The 22567-nt window shown below is 48.9% G+C and overlaps 4 protein-coding genes across 8 annotated transcripts; 1 reads left to right on the top strand and 3 right to left on the bottom strand.

The window, feature by feature from the left end:
• Positions 1-60: 60 nt before the first annotated feature.
• On the bottom strand, positions 61-3024 carry selenou1a (selenoprotein U 1a). Of its 3 annotated transcripts, none has more exons than XM_049007234.1 (6): positions 2917-3024; positions 1343-1516; positions 1071-1162; positions 853-993; positions 597-761; positions 61-503 (listed from the first exon to the last, which is right to left on the bottom strand). In XM_049007234.1, exons 2-6 carry the CDS (start codon positions 1479-1481, stop codon positions 405-407), a joined length of 636 nt encoding a protein of 211 aa, XP_048863191.1. In that variant the 5' UTR covers positions 1482-1516; positions 2917-3024; the 3' UTR covers positions 61-404. The 3 variants fall into 3 exon arrangements, with proteins under 3 accessions (XP_048863191.1, XP_048863193.1, XP_048863192.1); XM_049007236.1 differs by having other exon boundaries at positions 2921-3024; XM_049007235.1 differs by lacking the exon at positions 2917-3024 and adding an exon at positions 2086-2460.
• Positions 3025-5014: 1990 nt separating this feature from the next.
• Positions 5015-9524, bottom strand: ftr14l (finTRIM family, member 14-like). The gene is made up of 7 exons (XM_049007232.1): positions 9413-9524; positions 7278-7703; positions 6864-6959; positions 6538-6771; positions 6261-6420; positions 6000-6059; positions 5015-5780 (listed from the first exon to the last, which is right to left on the bottom strand). The coding sequence occupies exons 2-7, from the start codon at positions 7668-7670 to the stop codon at positions 5257-5259; spliced, it is 1467 nt and encodes a 488-aa protein (XP_048863189.1). The 5' UTR covers positions 7671-7703; positions 9413-9524; the 3' UTR covers positions 5015-5256.
• On the top strand, positions 9435-14181 carry si:ch211-198a12.6 (uncharacterized protein LOC563253 homolog). 2 transcript variants are annotated; one of them, XM_049007231.1, is made up of 2 exons: positions 9435-9564; positions 10922-14181. In XM_049007231.1, the coding sequence occupies exon 2, from the start codon at positions 11029-11031 to the stop codon at positions 12652-12654; it is 1626 nt and encodes a 541-aa protein (XP_048863188.1). In that variant the 5' UTR covers positions 9435-9564; positions 10922-11028; the 3' UTR covers positions 12655-14181. The 2 variants fall into 2 exon arrangements, with proteins under 2 accessions (XP_048863188.1, XP_048863187.1); XM_049007230.1 differs by having other exon boundaries at positions 9513-9680.
• Positions 14182-15365: 1184 nt separating this feature from the next.
• stox1 (storkhead box 1) lies at positions 15366-20968 on the bottom strand. Of its 2 annotated transcripts, none has more exons than XM_049007228.1 (4): positions 20502-20968; positions 17592-17744; positions 15830-17516; positions 15366-15699 (listed from the first exon to the last, which is right to left on the bottom strand). In XM_049007228.1, the coding sequence occupies exons 1-4, from the start codon at positions 20830-20832 to the stop codon at positions 15555-15557; spliced, it is 2316 nt and encodes a 771-aa protein (XP_048863185.1). In that variant the 5' UTR covers positions 20833-20968; the 3' UTR covers positions 15366-15554. The 2 variants fall into 2 exon arrangements, with proteins under 2 accessions (XP_048863185.1, XP_048863186.1); XM_049007229.1 differs by having other exon boundaries at positions 15366-15593; positions 16183-17516.
• Between the last annotated feature and the right edge of the window lie 1599 nt (positions 20969-22567).

Genomic DNA, 22567 nt, shown 5'->3' with positions numbered 1-22567 from the left:
GGCCTTATAGCGCCGGGTTCTGGGGGTCTCAGTCGTCCCAGTGAGATGCAGTCAAAACCAGAAGCTCCAAATGCCTTTTATTGCGAGCTTTTGCTGCAGCCGGACCTGTCTGTGCAGGGGCGCCCTCAGCCATGGCTGCATGTGTGTGTGTGAAGTATCTAGCCAGCTCCCTCGGCAGAGTTAGGCGAAGGCTGTCATATGCACGCACACTGAGCTGGCTGTGGACGCCCCGGGCACAGCCCTTGGTTTACACAGAGCAGCGAGTGATACAGGTTCAGGACGCTTCTCTAAATTTGAATCTACTTTCTGTAAACTAGTGGGGGGAAGCAGTCACCTCCACGCCGAATGGCGCCCCCCGGTGGAGACCCATGAGAAGATATGAATAAAAGTCTCTCAAAAACACACTAATGTTTCTCTGGCAGGATTTTCCTGGCTGCTTCCAGAACAGAAGTTATGTTGACTTTATCCCCAAACTCCTTCTCGCGGTGCTCCAGCAGGATGCCCTGGAATCAGATACAGTGGCAGTTCAGAAGACGCCTTCATTTATACTCACATCTGAGGGCAGCACTGAGAAGCAGCCGCCGTACAAGGCACACCTGCTCTCCTGCTCCGATGACAAACACGCCGCCCAGGATGAAACCCTCGCCCTTCACATTTCCCGTGTGCCCGTTCCTCCAGGCCCGCAGGAAGTTGGCCCACACTCCCAGACGAACGATTCCCAAGCCGCCCATCTTCCTCTGCGCAGGTCCGTAGAAACGTTGCTGAAAGGGAAGAGGCCATCGGCATTGCGCTACCGGTCATGACAGCACCTCACTGGGACAACGGTGACAGGAGGAACCCCTGACCCCTCACCTTCTCATCCAGAAAGACGTCACCAGAGAAAAACGGCTTGAAGTCCTGGACCTCGGACTCGATGTTCTCCTTCACGACGGCGTAGAGGGGAACGCCAAGCTGGTCCAGCTGGGGCTTGAGGGAGGAGAGCTCTGTGGCCTCCTGTGCAGAAAGCAGTCCACACTGTCACAGCTCCTCCCCCTACAGCAACCCCACAGCCCCCGAAACGGCACCGGTACCTCTCTGCACAAGAATCATCCAGGCCGCCTCACGGCCATGACAACGGCCCCGGATCTCTTCCAAAGGGACCCAGCCTTAAACGTCTTCTCATCTGCAGACAGACAGGCAGCACTCATGGGACAACGGCCTTCCTAACTAAACGTAATACAATCAGACTGCTAACCTTAATGCACAATGGCCATAATCAGAAAAGGTCCTTGAGAGAAGAAGAGCTTTCTATAAGTGGTTCACAAGCAGCCCAGTCCTGCATCAACACCAACAGTTTTCTCACCATCTGCTATTGTTTTCAGCTCGGTCTCCCCCAGGTACTCCACACTGGCCGGCTCTGGCTTATCCAGTAACAAATCAGTGTTGGCGAAGAAAATGCCTGCAATGGCTGCACCAATTGCTCCCAATCCCAGTGACCACATGGCTAGGATCTCCCCCTACAGGGTAAAGGACGGCACTGCAAAAACAAGGTGTCAAGGTTACTTCCATGTCTTAAATTTACGCTAGAGAAATGAAAAACCAAACCTGGACCGGGACAGAATCGGCACTGTTCACCACAGTCATCCACTTTATATCAGATACACTTTTTTTAAAGCAATACTGTCCATCTGCACTTTTAAAAAATGTTGATAGTCTAGCAGTTAACCATCTGTAACCTAGCTTGCTTCAAAAGCTTGCTGTAGTAAACTATTTTGCTGGGGGAGAGAAGAGCAAAACACTATCGGGTCCAAACAGAGCCCTATGAGCAATACTGAAAAAACAGGTACAGTGTTTTACCAGTGAGATTAAAGCAGACCTTAACCAAGCCCTGTCTGCATTAATAGATACCACTGTACTCTCATGTAAACACTTCCCAATTTGGCCAATACAAGAAGCACTGCTGTGTAAATCGTAGCCTGTGACTCATCACACTCGCTTTCCCTCATTCTTCTTCTCTTTGTTTGGCTGTTTGTTATATTTATTCCATGAATAGCACCTTCCAGACCCAGCAGCAACTAGAAAGGTGATCAGCCCTGAATCACTTACCTTCTCCGAACAGAGGCGGCCTGTTCATCAAGCCTTAACCAGAGAGAATGCAGCCAGTGAGAAGCTGATTTCCCTGCAGCCTACCTTTCAATTAATTATTAAAAGCAGGTTTAATCTCAAGGTCATAGGGTCAATGACTGGCTCAAACTTGACAAACCTTCTTATGTAACCCCTATCTGAGGATACAAAGTACATGTATTGTGTAAACACTGAAGGAGACGCGCTTTTGTGCTGCCAGAGACAGTTAGAGCCCCACCAAGCCGCCTCACACCGGATGTACCCGTTCGGCCCCGCAGCACGCCACCGGAAACCGCAAACAGACACGCTTGCCTGCGCTGTCCCCATTATTAGGAACTGCTACGTAGTCGCGGTACAAAGGTTAAAATCCTTTTCCCGTACTGCCTGCTGATTTTAAGCATACAAGAAATTATCACACGTTTTAACTTTTATAACGCCAATGTATACATGCATACAGTGATATCGATCCATGGTTATAAATAAAGCATTAACGGTATCGAATTTAATACGATGATACGGAGTGAACATGAAACAATCAACCACTATAATCATTCCTGTGAGTTTTTTTTTTAGTTTTCAGTTTAAGTGGTCTAAAGCAAAAATGTTTTTGCATATTCGTCCGTTTAACCAGACGAATGATCTTCTGTTAATACGCTTACTACGAATTTAATTAGACGTTCACGATACTATTAGCAGTTTAAAAAGCCCGGCAGTACTGAGGATTATGTTACGAACCTCATCTCATACATGTACACACCTGTCAACAATTCAGACACGATCGGTTTATTAACAGATTAAGTAAAATCATCGTACCTACTGGACAAACAGACCAAGACAGGACAACGATCTACCGATGGTCAGCTAATGCTGCCAGGCATATAGCGTCAACCTATGATAACCCGATCCATCCAGGAAGAGCAATCGAGCACTGTAATGTCCGGAAGTTCTTTCAGGGCTAATACAAGTACATTAATTCAAAACTACTGCAATAAAGAGTCAAAGACGATCATAATTATAATAATAATTATTATTATTATTACAAACAAAAATGATTGGACAAAATGTACTTTTAATCACATCTTTAGGGTTGGTGTGACACTCGTGCTTTCAGACTCACGTTCACGCAAGAATTCTTTCGGCAAATCTGTGTTATTCTATTTTAAACCTAAACCTATCTGCTTCAATAGCGTTGGGGTAGTTTGCAACCATACAGACTATTTAAAAGGTAATAAAACTGTTATATCCATGTATATGCGTGTGCATATGTGTGCAGAGTTTGAATAGAAAATGTCACGCCATCCTGCTGACCAAAATTGGCAACCCTGCATGTTGATGCAGAATTTTCGGTTCACTGCACGACGTGCATGAGCATTAAAAATATGCTCTTTCCGTACAGTTTACACACTAGCTGTTTTAACTGTATCACTTAGTCTTTCATTTGATATAGGTTGTGTGGGTTACTTTTCTAATATAAATGGACAACTTTCGATCCCGCTACACATAGCCTACAAATATTTCTAAATGCTTGCTTGGTCCAATAGCAAGTTAACTTTTTTAGCTCCTCTTACTGGTACGTTTGTCTTAACATAATGGATTTTAAAGAGAGAGCACCTATTACCGGCATCATCATCATATAGTTGGTTATATTTTATTATTATTATTTTAATTTTTTCCCTCCCAAACTTATTTTGGTTAATCGGGTTATTTCCCTCTTAGGTAAAGGAAATCCTGTCGACTTTAGGTACTTTATGTGCTCTGTGACTGCATCAGCACTCTTCACATACTGTACTGTGTTACTGTAACTCATTATCAATAACGATAGAAGGAATCCATCGGTTGGGGGGGGGGGGGGGGGGGGGGTCGGGCTGCCAAAAACTACCTCATCTGCATGCCCCCATTGTCTACAGCCCTGCAAACCAAACCAACCCGTCAGAGCAGCCTTCTCTCACAGCTATGCAGCACGAATCACACATTCGGCATGATCTGAAGTACGTTCATCACATCCTTCTACCATATTTTTAAATAAATATATTGTTCAGGGAACTGATTCTGTAATATACATTTTTGTCGATGGGAAAGTGAACCAACAATACAGTTTTGTTGCCTTTGTTTTATATCTTGAATCCATCCATCCATTTCCTGTAACTGATATACCTATTCAGGGTATGCGGGGGTCCAGGGCCTATCCTGGATTTTGAAATTATTTCACGTTGTGACAAGAATGAGGACATTCATCTGTCCAACCTGCTCTGCCTTATGTCACAGCAGGTGGGCAGTCAAAAACAGGCACAGGCCGTGAAATTATTGTTTGTTTCTTTACTTGGTAGCTAAGTGGTTTGGACCCAATTCATACTCACTCCTGTAATATATACGGTGCAGACGGCTATAATTTCCTGCGCATACTGTAAACCCAAGAGTCTGAGAATAAAAAGACAGTAATTGTTTACTGTACACCCACAGGGCAGGTGTAACTAAGAGGCTTTGGGTATGAGGCAACTCCACCCACAGGCTGCCCTGAAGCAGAGCATATGGACGCCCAAAACAAGCCCTACCAGTGATCTACTTCCAATGGCATTCAGGGAAACCCATTCTAGAAGGAGAGCATCTTCAGTATAGCCAGCATGAGAAGCAGAAAAGATGCAGCTCCACCCATGTGCTCCTGTATAGGTACACTTCACTACCTCACATACCCTATGCATGGCTTCTCCAACTTATATATTAACTTGTATATTAGGCCACATGTAGCAGGAAGATGGAGTGCTGAATGACCCAGTGACACACATTCTCACACATAAACCCACACTGCTGTTCTCAACTTGCCTGTAACTAATACTATCATGTGTTAAAAGTATGGAGTTTTTCAAATCATTTTGACCAATGCAGTAATCAGTAATTATCAGTGCAGTGGGTATTGATTTGACATACATATCCATTTAATTAAAGAGTGTTATGGATGTAAAGTTTTGCATACATACAACTTCATATTGCAAAATCAATATGTAAATGACACAAATTTATGAAGTTCCTGTGAGTATCCTGGGTTTTTTTTTAGCTGCAGAGCAGAAACATATTATTTCCCTATCAAGGTATTGGGAAAGATCAAAAACGCATACGATGTTTTCATAGGGTGGCCTCCTTCATTCTGTTGGGGGCCTAGTGAAGGGATATGGATGACCCATATCCCCAGAGCCCAAAGCCCGGGTACAATGGTTCAGTAAATTTGGTATGGACTCGGTGGATGAGGTTTCTTGTATCGGAGATGCTGTAGTAGCACAGGATTCCAGCCCGGTGATCCAGAAAGACCCCAATCCTGGGGGAATGGGGCACAGCCAGCGCCGTGCTCACACTGTCGTGTACAAAGCAGCATTTTGAGCGTGAGCAGTACAGACTCCAGGACTTTTCGTTCCAGCCGAAGCTGCAGTTGTTGCTGGCGCCTTTCCTGCTGATCCCTTTATAGACCACAGCTATATCTACCTCACTGCCTTTCCAGTCCAGCTCCCAGTAGAATCTGCCATCTTTCAGGCCCTCCAAACACAAAACCTGCTGCCAGTGGTCAAATCTCTGAGGGTGACTGGGATACGACTGCTCTTGGCTCCTCATCGTTAGCTCCGTGTTCCCCTTGGAGAGGACGAGGTTTTTGTGGGCCGTGTTGGGATCCAGCACGAGCTGACAGGAATCTGATGGAAGGAGATGAACACAACATAGTCACAAGACCCATAAAAATGTGCTGTGTTAATCAATAAGGAAGTGGGTTGACTGTCCGGAAGTCACACAGAATGATGCACACTGGACTACAGAAGAGGGCAGCATCAGCCTCTGCACAGGCTCTTTCTGTTATTCAACCCGGAACATTCTGGTGTACAGACAGCTCATGTCCAATAGGAGTGTTTGCTCACAGGGTAAGATGTCATCACTGGCCTTGAGTTCTCTGGTGTCTATAATTTGAATCTCTTTGGCTGTTGGGTGGCAATGAACAGAAGGCAGGTATGAATGAAACAATCACAAACCATTTCAAGCACAGGGCATGTCAGTATCGTATACATTTAGGCACCATAAAAGTGTGAAAGTTCACCTAATTCAAATTTTTTAAATTGTATTCTTGACTGATTAAACAAAAATGCTGTGTTCCATATCCAAAAAGCATACAGACTATATACCTCTAGCAGCAATCTTGTCCATTTCGCCCTTGCAGACATCCTCTAGTTGCATTGTCATGTCCGATATGGCTTTTCTCAGAGCAACAAATGAAACCTGGTGGTTTATACTGATGTTGGACAGATCTTCATAGTTGGAAGGGGCACCAAAAGTCTGCCAGCTCTGTTCAGAAGGGAATGGGGACAGACAGGTACTGTATACTGTGAGTTCCCATTAGGTGTCCTATGAGAGACACTACTCATTGTCTGCTGTGTGCTGCTACAACAGAAGAAAGATTACCTGAAGAAAATGGATGTGATCGTCGGTTTGCGAGAGCTGCTCCAGCTCCGAGTGTTTCCTCCTCAGCTCCATGATCTCCTGCTCCAATCTGCTCAGGACTCCTTCTGCTTTGGAGACCGCAGCCTTCTCCTGAGTTCTGATCAGCTCTTTCACCTCAAAGTGTCTTCTCTCAATGGAGTGGATGAAATCGGTGAACACTCTTTCATTCTCCTCCAAAGCCACCTGCGCAGAATGCTTCAGGAGATGCAGAGAGAAGACACATGATTGGTTAAGTCAGATTTCCCCCAAGCCAGCTCTCTTCCCCCTTCTCCAGCATTTATGTCCACCTTGAGAAGCTCCACCGTCTGATTCAGATCCTGCCATTTCTTCACCTTCCCCTGGATCTTCTGCTGGGACTGCAATAAGGTCGGACCTAGAAGCTTCTGTGAATTTACAAAGGTATGTTGTAAAGCATAAGGCAGCCAGTCTGCAGTGCCTGCCAGCACTTCTCTAACAGTGTCTTATTCACATTGACCCTCAATAAAAGCCCCAAGCTATGAAATAAATGCATTGAATTAACATCGAAAGATTCCATGTACTAGGTTCACAGCTTCAGCTGATTCAGTAGCATACATATTATTATTAAGCACACACCATGATCAGGAATTTTCAGGTAAGAGTCAGCTTAGTCACCTAAAGAGTCACTTAAATTCACAGTGGGCCACACAGGTGGGCAACCAACATGCACTTTATGTCCTTACCTGTTTCTCCGTCCTTTCTACTGCAGCATGGACCGTTTTGTGGTTTTCATGCTCATTCATCATGCAGAGTGAACAGATACAGAGCTGATCTGTACAGCAGTAAATCTCCAGCAGTTTGTCATGACGAGGGCATATCTTGTCCTGGATTTTTCCTGTGGCTTTGACGATTTCGTGCTTCATAAAAGCCGGGTATTCATAGTGAGGCTGGAGGTGAGTCTCACAGTAAGAGGCCAGGCAGGACAAGCAGGACTTGACAGCCTTGCGCTTCTTCCCAGTGCAAAAGTCGCACAGCACCCCCACATCTCCAGCTTTGCGGTGGCCGAGAGATGACCTTCGCCCCTTGCCCACTGTGCCTGGCTGTTCGTGCTCTCCTGTGCCGTTTCTCTGAGACATTTGGTGGCACTTTGTACAGAGGCGTCCTCAACACTGGTGGCAGAGACAAGTTTCAGTGAAACTCAGCTTGGAATGATATGTGCAGGAATGTGAGGTAGGAATGGAGTACAGGTGAGACCAGTACAGCCAGATCCTATTGAAGTTCAACCTGGAGGTGGTACACCTGACCAAGGCAGCCAATCAGGCTGCTAAACTGCAGCTAATGGAGCAAATCATGTCAGTCTTTTTAAATCTTTAAACGTCTATGCCAGATTTTATTTCAGCAAAACAGCTTATTTAATCACACTTTGTTAAGATCGTACAATTAACGTCAAGATCTTTAGAGTAATTTAGTACCATGGCATCAGTTAAATCTGAGAAATACAAAGATATAACTTAGTGGACATAGAAACACACACACACACACACACACACACACACACACACACACACACACACACACACACACACACACACACACACACACACACACACACACACACACACACACACACACACACGATTGCCCTGCATTGAGAAACGTGCCAATACGTGTGTCTTTCTAGAACTGAGCGAGTGCAATGCGCGTTTGCCATTGCTAATCACTGGGAGTTTCTCAAACGGAAGATAGAAGGAAACCCAGAGGGGCTGAAAAAGTGCAGAATTTTTATAAGTGCAATAAATAAATACTCACGTTTATTTGCATATAATTTTATTTATTAATTGGACATATTTAGTTAAGAATTCCCCAGTACAAAAAGTTTATATTTCGTGGTCAAATAACATGTTAATATTTGTGTTAGATAAAAACCATGTTACAAAGAGTTTTATAGAATGGCGTAATCTGATCGAGTTTTATAGATCATAATCCATACCGATGTATCATTTTTATTTCTTTTGCCTAATTTCTTTGCCTAAACAGTTTAATATGCTGTTTATTATTTTTATAAATTTATTTATTATGTTTACTATTTTCTTCTTGAAATATCGGTAATAAATTTATAGGTAAATTAACGGGAAAGGGGGGGAGGTGAAAGCCAATTCATAAAACCCCGTTTAAATGAAAGAAAATCGCAGCACTCTATATGTATGAACACGGAAAAAAAAATAAGGCCAAATTCAAGAGATTATTATCGGCTAATATGTATCTTGTACAGTAATCTTGTCCCTGCTTGGAATCTTGTCTCACCTCCATCCATATTGCATTTGCATTTTACATTTAATGCAGTAAACAAACAAAAAGAAGAATATTGAAATTGGTAAATAAAACTGACTGCATTTACAAGCAGCATTCTGCTCATATAAGAGGCATAAATACCAGAGGGAAACAGTTCAGCAGTTTTGTAAAATCATAAGATTTACCAGATGATTTGGTTATTTGCTCGGTCAGTCGAGTTGTAAACACTTCGGGAAACTTGTCAGATGAAATCACATAAATACTAAACTGAAACCAAACGCAGGTAATTCATGACCCACTTGTGTGTGCAGGGTAATTTATCACGCGACAAAACAATACAATGTACAATATTGTGTGTTTGCCTGCTATCTATTTAATCTGCTGCCTACTTAAATTGTTGCACATTCCTTTTGATTTTTACATTTTTTGTAAATTTGTAAAGGAGATACATGGGCAAAGTTTTTCGCCGTCTTGGTGTCATGTCCAGCGTATCTGCAGAACATACACATACACATACACATACACATACACATACACATACACATACACATACTTCTGAACAACGAAACACACACAGGAATCCTACCAGAAGCGGCTCTGACCTCCGGCCCACAGGGGGCAGCGGCGTGTCACTATACAGGATTGCTTGCGTTAAATCCTTTGCATGAGGACGTCGACGCTGTTGGCGCCCGTAGATCAGTGGCGCCAGCGCAACAGAGAGAAGAGCGGAGAAGGAGGGTGAGCTGACGGACAACCGGCCAAGAGTTAGAAAGCAAGCGATCCAGACGCAAATTTATACGGGAATCTTCTCTTCCCAGCTTCGGGTAGATAAAAAAATAGTAACGGCGTCTCGGGTAAGTAACGAGTGGGTTACGGCGCTTGAAGAAGCTGCAGGCTAGCCGTTTCCGACTACCGTACTGCCGCCTTGCTAGCTGCTAGGCGAGCCCCAGATTCGAGTTTTCCGGCCTTTGTGTGGCGAAAACTGTAGACTAAGGCCGATGGCGGCCGCGCTGGAAGCCTGTGTTTGTGGGCAATGATGTAGATGCACCCGGGCCGTGAGGGGTAGGATGGCGGGCTGCCCTGGTTAGCAGGCCTTGTTGCGAATGCTAACCTTGGCAGCCCCGGTTAGCACGGGCCGCCGCTGCTCCGAAAGCGGCAGTGGAGTCATGTACTCTTGGCTCCGCATGCATTTCGAGGTTGAAAATGATTTTTTTCCAGACTGGAGGGAGCAGGGAGGCCAAGTGTGGCGGGGGGGGGCTCCTCTCCACCTCGACCCGGCTGCTTTGTTGATTATATAAGATGGGGGGGGGCTTTCCTGGGCTTTTATGTCGATCGCAATAACATGGTGTCTTTCAACCGAGTACCACTAAGTTCACGTCAAGGCGCCCCGTGAGTTCGCCGTCGTCGCCCCCAGTTCCGCGGTGCCCGTTACCGTGTGAAGCAGGCGATGGCCTGTCTGGCTGAGCGCACCGCTAAAATGCGCTTTCAAGGGCGGAAGTCGGCGGCGGCCATCTTAGGGCAGCTCTTCGGCGGAGTGGGGCTCAAGATGCCTGCGCCGAGCGGTCTGGCGTACGGCGCGCCGCCGCAATCGCCCCCTCGGCTTTGTAAATAATTTATAAGTAGAATGATCGGCCGCTTCTGGGTGCTCTTAAACTCAAACTCAATTTTCTAGCTTAAGAGGTTGAACCCGGTTTTGCGTGTGGAGGGCCGCGATCGGTTTCGGCCTAGCCGCTGCATCTGCAGGCGTGATGCGTTGGGAGCTTTCTCGATCTGCCTAGGCCCATGCATTTAGTTGGTGGGCTTTTAAACGCGTTAGAAAGGCTGGGGGTTCTTGTGATAAATGTACTTTGCTTTTAAAACGAGTCGCTTAGTGTCGTCGATGCATTTACTGTACGTGAACAGTGTGTCTGTGTGCGCTGCCGTTTTCTACGCAGCTAGTCACCAGGAAGTAGGTTCTTGACAGTCTTGTGGTGATGGGACCCTCCTTTTTGAGTCCTTATTTACGTTTAATCTATGGTGCTTGACGTGTGGGTTGGGGGCGAGGGCGCCTGCCCAATGTCCTGATGTGAGTCCCGTGTCCCTGTCCTCCCCGCAGGTGGCGTGCTTTGCATCAACGTGCAGGGGCTCACAGCAGCGCTGCCACAGGACAAGCCCCGCTCGCTAAGAGCAGCCAGCTAAGCTGTCAGGCTGGAGTCCGTCATAATGGCAGAGTCAGAGACTGAGTGCGACACGCCGGGGCTCGACACCCTGGGCTCTGAGTGTGTCATACCGCATAGTCAGGTCACTGAGGTGCACTATACGTCAGGATCTGAGATCATGGCTCTGGAAGTGAAGCGAGAGCATGATCTGGACCACATTCACGGCGCCCACCTGTCTAAGATCGACATGGGCTCTGTTTCTTGTGTGGATTCCGACCAGAGCATAACAGAGACGGATCACGATTATTCAAAAGCAGAGCACCAGACAGACCTGCAGTGTTACACCGGGGCTGAAATCAAGTGTGTGACCAGTGAGAGCCTGCTGGGTGACATCATGAAGACGCAGATAGGTGGGGAAGATACCACACACATAATCAAGGCAGATGACCAGGCACTAATGGTGGAGACGGAAAATGGTGTGGTGATCCATGAGGCTCAGAGACTGATTTGCAATGAGTGTGGGGAGCTGTTTGACAGTGCCTCTGACCTCCACCAGCACTATGAGATTCACAAAGCGGCCGCCCCCTACTGCTGCATCCAGTGTGGCGAGAGTTTTGCAGTGGAGTCCAGTCTGAGGGAGCACCTAAAAATCCACTTGAAGGAGAGGCCGTACGGTGCAGGGGTGGAGGTGGTTGGCAAGAGTTGCATGGATGCCTTCGGACTGAAGGCCCACTCGCTGATCCATACCCCCGATAAGCCTCACCACTGCTCTGAGTGCGGCAAGAGCTTTGCAGCAGCCATCACCCTGCGGGAGCATATGAAGTTGCATTCGGAGGAGAAGCCCTACAAGTGCTCACAATGTCGCAAGAGCTTCATCCGCCGGCGCCACCTGAAGAAACACCAGGAGATGCACGCCCGCGAGAAGCCGTACAGCTGTGGCCAGTGCGGCAAGTGTTTTACCGCAGCGTCCAACCTGAAGCAGCACCAGAGGGTCCATGTGGGTGGTCCCGGCCCTGGCGACAAACCCCACCGCTGCACACAGTGTGGCAAATGCTTCGCCGCAGCTGCTACCTTGCGGGAGCACGAACGGGTACACTCGGGCGAGAAGCCCTACAAGTGTACCATGTGCCGCAAGAGCTTTGTGAGGAGACGTCACCTCAAGAAGCACCAGCAGATCCACTCCGGCGGGAAGCCCTACAGATGCTCCCAGTGCGATAAGAGCTTCAACCACTCCTCCTCTCTGTCCCGGCATCACCGCATCCACCAGGATGACAAAATGTACAGCTGCACCCCAGGGGGGAAAGCATTTCCATTTGCCTCGAACCTAAAGCGCAGCATGCATCCGGGAGAGAAGCCATACAGCTGTAGCCATTGTGAGAAAAGCTTCAATCACTCGTCCTCCTTGTCGAGGCACCAAAGAACTCACCTAGATGGACAGACATACAGCTGCGATCACTGCGGCAAACACTTCAACCACTCCTCCTCACTGGCCAGGCACCAGCGGGTTCATCTGGATGAGAAGGCCGTGTACACGGCTGCCCAGGCAGAGAAGGGCTTCCCTCACACCACTATCCTGAAACACCAGCGCATTCTCGACGCAGAGAAGCCCTATCGCTGCTCCCAGTGCGGGAAGGGCTTCAATCATTCATCCTCTCTGTCACGACACCACCGGATCCACCTAGACCAGTGATGCATGGGTGGGCGGGCAGGTGCGTCCTGTTGGCTCAGGCGCCTCCCGTCACGCTCCACTCCTTAGCTACTCCAGGTATACGAAGCTGCACCGGATGAGTGACCCTTCTGACAGTCCAGACTATTGGGCCGCGACTCGCACTCGATGTCAGGAGAAATAACCTTTTGCTGACAGCTTGACGTTGGGTGCCGGGCTGTGTTCAGGCAACACGCAGATAACCCTGAACACGTCTCGCGTGAGATTCTGCTCGCGCCTCGCAGAGTGTTCTGCCTGCCCGCCTGCCTCAAAGTTACCATTGACTTATCACAAATTGATGTGGACGGTGCGATTTCCTACCTTCCGGTTCTTTGTGGACTGTAATGGTGTAAATAGTTTGTCGGTAGGTACTCTGGGTTGTTCTGGCCTGTTTACCTGTGGGGTTGTCATGTCCCGTTAAGGGGGATTGTTGAGTGGATTCAGAAAGCTGTCAGCAAAGGATTAAGACTCCAAGCGGCACGGATTCTGTCATCTGGGTGTTTTCCCGCGTGGAGAGCCCCGGGCCGTGTCCCTTCGAGATGAGTCCACGCGCCTGCAACTCAGCCCTCTTTAACTTTCTCTCCACATCTACGTGGCACTTGTCTGCCGAGCGCCTGGCACCGTCCAGTGGCGGATTGGATGCTGGCTCGTGCGTGGGGGGGTTGTTGTGATCCTGTGGCATTCTGAAAACTCCTTCAGAGAGGCCCCAGCCAGGTCCCTGGTACTGTAATACCAAATGTATGCTATAACAATATGTGGTTGTGTATATTAACACATTCAGAATATTCCTTGCAATTGCTTTGGAAACAATGAATTAGCATTGTATAGCACATAGTTAACGTTTATTCAGAATACATTCTACAGGCTATCCAGTTTGACTGTGTTATAGATCGTAGTGTGTACTTATCAAGACAAATAGCATAGCTCGCTTTTACTGAGACCTTAGCATCTTCAGATGTCCAATTCCATTGGTTTGTGCTTTCTACTTACTGTCCTGTGTACGATTATTTTACATACATGGGTTTTTTTAGAATATCATTTGGATTATTGAAAGGGAAACGAATGGGATGTTTTTATGGGGGTGTGAGCGTTCTTATTTGCTTTGGGCTAATTGTGCTTTAGCGCGTAGCATAGACTTAATCATTGTGTTAGAGATAGGTGCCTTATTGCATGCTGTGTAGAATTGTATGCCAAGCTGTTGATGAAAATATTTGTAAGGTTTTGGCTAGCTCTTTTTGTTCCTAAACATACTAACCTATGTTTTCCTTTGACTTCATTGATACGTTTATTTTGGTTTGGCTTCTATGTATATGAAATGTTTCCAATATGTTACTATTGTCTTTTAATTTTCCTGTCTATTGATTGGCAACAGTGTAGATAATTAGAGTAAGTAAACAATCTGGTTGGTCCATACTTTTGATTGGCCTCTGACTGCAGAGGCCCCCCATTATTCCAGCTGTCTCCCAGGTTTGGAGTGACACACGTGTGGATAAATAAAGGTTGTTGACTGTTCACCCTTGTTTGTATTACTGCCTGACTGGTAGGGAGCTGGGGGTCTGCTGTGGGAGGGTGTGGAGCGAGAACCACTTGGCGGACAGAGCCCTTCACGGATCCACTGTAGCTATGATGCTGCTCACTAATCCCTTCAGTATTCATCAGTTGCATATTATGCATTAATGTTAATATTTGGCAGACAACCTTGTGCAAAGCATGAAATAAAGGTGGGATGTCATCACATTCAAATGGCTGCCTGTCTCTGACTTGCTGGGGCATTAGTCAGACAGATGGTTCCAGGTGGGAGGGCTTCGTGGTGCTAGCAATGTTTCCCTCCACAAGCTGCAAGGTCTATTTCCTTCTCTCTGGTTCAGTGTAGGTACCTCAGTATGATGGACTTTCCTAGCGCAAGACGAATCATTGGGGCTTGTGGCGAATGACATCACTGCTGATTCCCTGCACCATGTGATCCCGTGTGTTATTAGGGGCTGGTTTAGTCCTAAACCAAACCTATGTTCTTGAATAGCTCTCCCTACACAATGATGCTTGGTGGTTCAAATCGCCCTCAGAATTAAAGGATATGTTTTAATAGCTATTTATTTGGTCTCTGAAACTTGGTGCAAGTTGCAGACCCGGATGCTGAAGTAGAGTTCAGTCCTCCACAGAATGTAATGCTCATTGCCCTTAGCATTTGGCATTATGCTGCTGTGATGTTGGTGTGTTATGGAGGTGGGGTTCTGGAGTGTTTGTACAGTGCCACACACCCAGGACGTCTGCATTCAGATTGGTTGACCTTCCCCCAGACGGAGGATAAAATACACCAATAAAAACAGTGCAAGCTAATTGGAATGTGCATTTCGTACTGTGGGATACTGAAATTTCAATGGGATTGCTCTTCCATATCTGAGATTTTGCAGCGATTTGTCCACTAGAGGGCTCTGCTGTCTTATCTCCAAACATGATGAACAGCAACGCGTGCAGTAAATGTGCACTTTGTGACAGTGCATGTGTGATGAATTTTGCCGAACTCCTCTGAATGCTTCTGTGATGCCTTTTTAAAAAGCTGATGCTCAGATATTGCTGCTCACTTGCAGATCGCCGCCACCTGTAGCTACAGGACCTACGTCATCAGATTTGTCTATTTACGATTCTTTAAATATTTACTTACCGTGCCATTAATGTTGATACTGGTAACTCAGAAAGAGGGTATATGGTTTTATTGATTGAAAGTACTGTCAAAAGTGGGTAAAAATCTAATGTTTTTTCCAAAAATCAGCATATAAAATTCAAGACTGCCATAAATATACAAATGTTCATGCAGGGACCCCTGGCTCTATTTACACATGTACATCAGCTGGCTGTGTGTCCTGACTGACACACCACTGTCCTCCTCACACATTCATGATGGGTGTGAGCTGCATTAGTGCACCCTGGGGGCGGGGCTGCTGCGCGTTTGGCTGCGTGACCTGCAGGAATTCCTGCCGCTGCAGGCTCGTCAGGGCGTCGCAGGTACTGGGCGTCAGGCTGACCTGAGTCCTGTGGGCAGATGGAGAAAATGGGCTCAGGATACACTACATGTGCAGCAATGGAGGGGGGCGGGGGGGGAGTTTTTAATAGAGGAAGGTTTTAATAAATCATGTGGGGACTGGCTTTGTGGGCTGCTCACCTAGGCGAGTCAACGCCACTGTCCCCTGGGCTGCTGTGGTTCTCCCCTGCCTCTGCTGGTCTGTTCTGATGGGCTTTGATGGCAAACAGCCTGTTGTGGGGCTCAGGTGGCCCCTGGGGTCCATCGTCCAGCCCCGTCCTGCTAGACCCTCCCCTGGGTGGCAGGCTGGGACCTTCTGTGCTGATGGTCCACGCCTGAGAAGTCCACCTGGCCCCACCTACACCCCGGGTCTCAGGTGATGGGCCCGCATTGGGGCCACTGGAGTGGCCCTGGAGAGAACCTTCCCTAGTATCGCCAGGGAAGCCCCTGCCCGGCGCTGTGCCGCTTCCCACCCCCAGGGCGGTGTGAGAGGCCTGGCTGTGGGCGGTGCACATCTGAGATGCTGCACTGCAGTCGGTCATGGAGCCCTCGTTCAGGTAGAGGGAGCTGCAGGTGTCGCCCTCTGGTGGCCCATGGTGGAGCGTCCTGCCAGTGCGGGGCCTTTGAGGCACAGAGATGTCCATCTCCCCGGTCTGGCCGCACACGCTCCTGCGTTCCGAGGTCCTGCCTTGTTTAGTGTCCTCCAGCCTCCCATCCAGGGAGGCTCTGCTTCTGGTTTTATTCTGCTTCAGTTTGTCCTCTATTCTCAGCGTGCTGGCGTCAGGGTAACCAGGACTGCACTCCCCACCAGGGCTTGAGCAAAGGCCCTCGTTGGGGTCTTCCATTACAGCGGACGATCTGCCGGGGTCTGTGTGGCAGGGATCCCAGGACTTTGACCTGTGGCTGACCCGGCTTGCCCTGTCGGGCAGCTGGGCTTTGCCATCCCTTCTCCTCTGACCCCGGTGGCCATGTTTGTGTGCTCTCTCTCTTCCCTGGAAGGGGTTCTCAATGCGCTTCTTGTCCAGATCCTTGCCATCTCCACAAGGCTCCATGCGCCGCTCATCTGCGGCTGCCACCGCCACCACTACCTCGGCGTCTCCTTGCTTCCCAATGGCAGAGCGCCCTCTCCGCCTGCTCCGACTGGCCTTAGCGGCCTGCGGCTGGGGGCCCTCCGTAGAAGTGCCCTTGTGCTCCCCAATTTCCTCCAGCTTCTTCATCAGCACAGTGTGCTTGGCCAGGTTGTGCACGGTCAGCGCAGGGTTGATGCGGCGGATGATGGCATGTTCCAGGTCGCGTGGTAGCTTGTTCAGGTTGTCCTCGTCCCGCACCGGCCACTCCTCGGGGGGGAACTGCCCGGAGAAGGTGGCCAACTCCTTCTTGGCCCTGTCCTTCTTGGCCGGGTTGCGGCGGAAGAGGCTGAAGCCAAAGCGGCGCCCAGGCTTGTCCTCCTGCGCTCGGCTGCCAGCAGGCGTGCTCGTCCGGCTCCCCTGACGGTCCAGGGCCGTGGAGGTGGACCGGTGCTTCACGGAGGCCCGGGGCTCGCTGGGTGGCCCGAGGCTCTTGCTAGTTTGCTCGCTGAAGCAGCTGCAGGAGCCGCAGTGAGCTGCAGCCGCGGCCGCTTCCATGCAGCTCTCGGTGCTCAGCAGGTAGGTGACTGGAGGGGGGGACGGCGGGTCATCTTCCTCGGAGGGCCGGCACCGCTGGTGGGTGATGAAGTATGTCTGCGGGGTCACGATGAAGTAGCCCTCCCCTGTGTGGTAAATCTTCCTGTCCTTGATCAGGGAGCCCAACGCGCTGTGCAGGATGTCCGGCCCCGGGACGGCCATGCCTGGGTGGACGGCGTGCGATAGTTAGCGGCCACTGTGAAGGTGACTCTGCTCCCGGGCGGCTTTGTGTCACCTACCTGGGTGGGCTCTGGCCATGTGGCTGAGCAAAGCCTCTTGGGTGACGGTGACGCGGACGTCATTCATGTCCGAAATGACGGAGCACAGCACCTCTGACAGAGGAATGAACTGGGACTGTGTTATGGGGCTCATCTGTACAGGGCTTAAGTCACCTGTGGGGACAATGCAAAGATGGCCGAGTCAAAGGTCATGGGTAACAGGAAGTGCTTCCTCTGCAAAACTCAGTCTGCTCACTGCCCCCACCAAGTCAAAGGAGGTAAGGACAGGATGTACATCAGCTGTTTTTTTTTCTAACATGCAGAAAATATGAAGGTCTTGCAGATTATATTTGAAAACTATTTTTCCTTGTACCTCTGCAGTCAGTACTGGTGATATCAGCGTACAGTGGAATAAATACTATTATTAGCCTTCTAAACCGATTAAAATTGGCGTGATGCACACTAACTAACGATGTTATAAAAAGCACCTATAATGCACCTACTACCTTTTGAGACCTGTCTTAATGCTCTCTGCCACTAGTACAGATTTTTTCCAATTCACAAATTTATATTCTGGCAGTCGACTGATAAAAAGAATTGGTCTCTCCACAGCTGGTGAAGCTGAAAGCATGACTCTGCCCACACCGTTCCTTGATTGGTCGAGCTATGTGTGAATCCACGGGTCAAAGTTCATTTGAGATGAAATCACTCTGCTGAACCAGAACTGAAGAATCTGTATGAGACATGAATATTTTTTCATGGTAGTATGACCACACCTCACCGCTATTCACTCATCTCCTCCCCTGCTAGGTGTTTAGTTGGGAATGAAACGCTGATACACAAACAGGTGTAGGGGGAGGTGGACAATCTGCCTCCCTGTAGGGGAACACAGCTCAGGACAGTGTGTATGGCAGTGGTGGTCAGTGAGAGGGACTCATGCTGCCATTAGAGTGACACAGGGGGGCTCCCAGCTGTCACTGGATATCCTGCTCTAATTCCGCTCATTGTTCAAGGGATTCTAAGGAAAAACTGGAGATGAAAAGAACACCAGGAATTAGAACTGGGGAAGGGGGGGGCAGTGTCCTTTCAAAGGAGGCTCTGTCCCAGCATGCAGGGGGGACAGTGTCCTACAGGTGAACGGTGTTTGTGGCAGTTGGGGCAGCAGTCATGACGGGGTCTAACTGGCCCGTGCCTGACTTTCCGCGCTGCTGGTAACTCGAGGACGTGCGTCACACACACACAGGGCCTTTGTCGCATGCAGCGAGTGGTTGCAGGCTGCCATGGCAACCGCACGTCATGCCAGGAGCCACGAAAAGGCCCCCACGACCCCCTCCCCGGCTTTGTGTGTGAGGTCTGGCCAGCTCAGCTCTGCGTTTGATGCAATCTCGTAGGAGATGAAGTATGAGGTTTCTAATGGCACCAGTGCCGCAGGAAGTGACATTGAGGCCGGGGAAAAGCCAGGAAGCCTGACCAGTGTGAGGGGAAGCCCGTTTCCAAACTGTGCTCTCAGAACTTAATCCTAATGCTTATGTAAACCGGTGCGTGGGCAGGCCTGAGACAGAGTGTTATTTTGCCGTGTCGTCCTGGCAAAATGCCGCTACTCCCTCCCTGGGGCCTGCTGGCCGTCTGTTTTGTTGGAGATCAGCTCTGGTTTCGGCGTTCATGTGGGAGCCGAACAGGTTGGACAGGGTGCTGTACCAGGCAAGGGCCACTGGATGGCGACTTCCTGCGCTGGCTATCTGACAGCCCAGGCTTTGGCGTTCCTCGGAGGCCATGGAAGGCGGGAACACTCTCACGGTAGGAATTAACTTAAAGCAGCTTACACATTCACAGAGGTGACATCTTTTATTCTTTAGATCCATCAGAAATGGTTAACTGCCTGGAACAAGTTGCAGGTGTGGTGGTGGTGGGGGGGGCAACTGGGAGTGGCAGGAAAAGTAGCCTTTGAGCCTGAATGTTGTGGCTTCTAATTCCAAGGTCAGCTGAGTGATGTCATCATTGTGCCCTTGAGCAAGGCCATTAACCTGCAATCTCTCCAGGGCCGGTCTAACCCCGCCATCCCTAACATGTGCATGTCGCTCTGGATAAAAACATCTGCAGAGTAAAATAAACGCACAACATCAGCCGATCGTTGCCCCGAGGGGCAGAGGGAGTCTAAACGTATAGATGAAATGGTGTTTTGCTTGTGTTTAACCCTTGATTCTGGAATTTGGGAGGGCTTAAGGCCCCAACTGAAGACAAAACCTCCATCATCACTGGAAAATGGTATCCTGTCTATTCCACTGGCCACAGACACGGAGAGCTGTCCACTCACAATCAATGCGACGACTGGTGAACCTTAACACTATAAAGGCTGGGGGTTCGAATCCCTTGATGCACACATGTGCCCTCCCATGTGGGGTGACCCCAAAGTGTGAATGTGCACGCTGTCCCCAGCTTAATGCATCACAAAAGGCATGGGAATGACCTGAGTCTAGCAAGGTGTCGCCCCCCCCCCCCCGCTGTCACCCTCCCCCACATTCCAGCCATTTACGCTCCCCCACAGGCGATGGACACTTAACGCGACATGGTGGACCACCTGGTAGACACAGCGGGGCCAGGGGTCCTGTATATCATACCACCATGCAAGCCCCTGATGTGATCCTCATGTGGCCACTCCTGCATCAGGGACTTCCTTCAGACTGAACAAACAGCCCAAACACTACCTATTATAGCGTGAGAGTATGAATTTCATCACCACATGAATGCGACTAGAGCACCAGCCACACATTCTGAAGTTTCCCAACTCCAACAACTGGGCGTGTCTTGGTCAGCTTGCAGGCGAAAACTGAGACAATTTATCGGTGCTTCACCCCGCGATCACCGCCCCCCGTCTGAACTTGCACTGCTTTTCATACAGGAAACGGACTGAGGCGGCGCTGATGGACGTACCCACGGCTCTAATGACGAAGCCCGTCGGAGATCTCAGCGCCCGGCGCATCCATGCATCCCGCAGCACTTCCACATGGTCCGCGGCTCCCTGCACCAAAAGCACCAGATTCTCAAGCCATCCCTGGAAGCTCACAGCCGCTACCGCTTTGACAAGCCTTTTGTTCCAGAAGCTGCGCAGGTTTTGCGCCTGAAAGTCTTCGAAGATGTCCTGTCCACTCCGGACGTGAGTGCCTTGCGCCTCGACAGCGCCTCCAGCGCGCCGACCGCTCCGGCCCAAGACCAGCGCCAGTGACGCTGCGGACAACTGCACAACCCGCTGAGGCTGCGACATTGTTTCACCTTCGATCACATTCAAAAAAACTTCGTATCGGATCACAGAAGCGTCCGGAGCGCCGCCCGCATAGCGAGACTCGGCCGTCACTCGTAGTTCGCTCGCATTCCTACGGAACACAGCAACTGAGTCGCCGCGCGAGTGCTTCCAAGGTAACCGGGATGACGCTCAGGAGGTGGAGCCAGGCGTGCGACACCAGCCAATCATTAGCTTTCTGCTAGAGATATGGGCGTGAACGGGGTCGTAGGCTCCCGAAGTCAGGTGCATAGTTGCTGTTCATGGTCTGCGAAGTATCGAGTGGCTTATTGTGTAATGTCCCCAACTACTAATGCTCATGTCGTCCTTGGTGGATCAATGCCATTGCATACTGTCGCCTTGCGTTTGCACAGCCGCCGCTTTGGAATTTTCACTGCATTAATGCTGTGGTATTGTCTATGTATTATTTATTTGTAGGCTATTAGTTGTTCTTAGATAATAAGCGGGGAGTAGAGTGTTATTTACAATAATACATGTTCAAGTCCTGCGTCAGTGTAGGACGTGTACAGCCTCCCACACAAAGCCCTCTTTGTTACTGCAGTCTGTGAGTCCTGTTCCCTAGGTACTCAGGCATTGTCAACAGCCAAGAATCACTAAGAAAGAGGCACTGATGGACTATAACACGCTGGTCGAGGGTAAGCAGAAAGAGCTAGTGAGATTCTTCGGTTTGCCCTCAGGTTCCCAGCGTTTTGTAGTCCAATCTTTGGAAACGCTGTAATGTTCTGTGCAGATAGACAGTCTATAAACATCTGTTGTCACAAACCTGTGTTGAGTTTGTTTGTGTGTTCCCGCTTAACACTAAAGTATGTTACGTAGCATTTCTCGCTTTGTCAGGCTACAGTGTAGCTGCATAAATTGCTGTGCGTTTTACTATCATGGCCAGAGGCGGATGGTTCAGGTCCAGAAAGAAACAATTCAGACCAAGATTTTGTTTCAACCACCCAGTTGAGTATAGTCGCAGTAAAGAGTAACTTACTCAACTGGTTGGGCGAAACAAAACCTTGACTCGGATTTTTACTATCTGGACCTGAACTATCCACCGCTGATGTTGGCGAAGTCCCAAGAGAGCCGTGTAATTCTTGTGTATTATTTCTTAAATGAAAATTGTGTATCAGTGGCTAGAAATTACGAGAGTATACGTGTATTTTCTTCTCTGGTGCAGTACTATAAACCAACTACATATATTTCCTATTAAAACAATTTAAATATCTTCCAGGTCTCGGCGGTAGTACATTCTCTTTGAAGTTCAAGTTCACACCTGCGAGATTTGAAGACAACTTTTCATGTCTTGAATGTTGATCTTCTCCCGGTTACAGCAGAACTTAATATTTGATTCTCTTATATTTTCTAAATCTTAGTTGCCGTAAGAATAGGGTTAGCACTGTTGCCTCACACCTCCGGGACCCGGGTTCGAGTCTCCGCCTGGGTCACATGTGTGTGGAGTTTGCATGTTCTACCCATGTCGTTACTAAATTGCCCATAGGTGTGCCTGTGTGAGAGAATGGTGAGTGTGCCCTGCGATGGGCTGGCCCCCCATCCTGGGTTGTTCCCTGCCTCATCCCCATTGCCTCCGGACCCCCCGCGACCCAGTAGGATACGCGGTTTGGAAAATGGATGGATGGATGGATGATTACTTGTCATTGTTGACACACCACAGCACACAGTGCACAACAACAACGAAATGTGTCCTCTGCATTTA

Source organism: Brienomyrus brachyistius, chromosome 3, assembly GCF_023856365.1.
Source record: "Brienomyrus brachyistius isolate T26 chromosome 3, BBRACH_0.4, whole genome shotgun sequence".
In the NCBI taxonomy this organism is placed as follows: Eukaryota; Metazoa; Chordata; class Actinopteri; order Osteoglossiformes; family Mormyridae; genus Brienomyrus; species Brienomyrus brachyistius.
Note: the sequence above shows the minus strand (reverse complement) of the source record. Positions and strands in the feature narration are given on the sequence as shown.

Bases quoted from the DNA above. Each gene is read 5' to 3' on its own strand.
- ftr14l (XM_049007232.1), bottom strand. From the start codon at position 7,670: ATGTCTCAGAGAAACGGCACAGGAGAGCACGAACAGCCAGGCACAGTG. The intron at 6,772-6,863 runs GTGGACATAAAT...CATCTCCTGAAG, and splicing joins AGACGGTGGAGCTTCTCAAG to CATTCTGCGCAGGTGGCTTT. The intron at 5,781-5,999 runs GTGAGCAAACAC...TCCTTCCATCAG, and splicing joins CAGTGATGACATCTTACCCT to ATTCCTGTCAGCTCGTGCTG.
- si:ch211-198a12.6 (XM_049007231.1), top strand. From the start codon at position 11,029: ATGGCAGAGTCAGAGACTGAGTGCGACACGCCGGGGCTCGACACCCTG.
- stox1 (XM_049007228.1), bottom strand. From the start codon at position 20,832: ATGTCGCAGCCTCAGCGGGTTGTGCAGTTGTCCGCAGCGTCACTGGCG. The intron at 17,745-20,501 runs GTACGTCCATCA...TTGTCCCCACAG, and splicing joins CTTCGTCATTAGAGCCGTGG to GTGACTTAAGCCCTGTACAG. The intron at 17,517-17,591 runs GTAGGTGACACA...CCGTCCACCCAG, and splicing joins CATGGCCAGAGCCCACCCAG to GCATGGCCGTCCCGGGGCCG.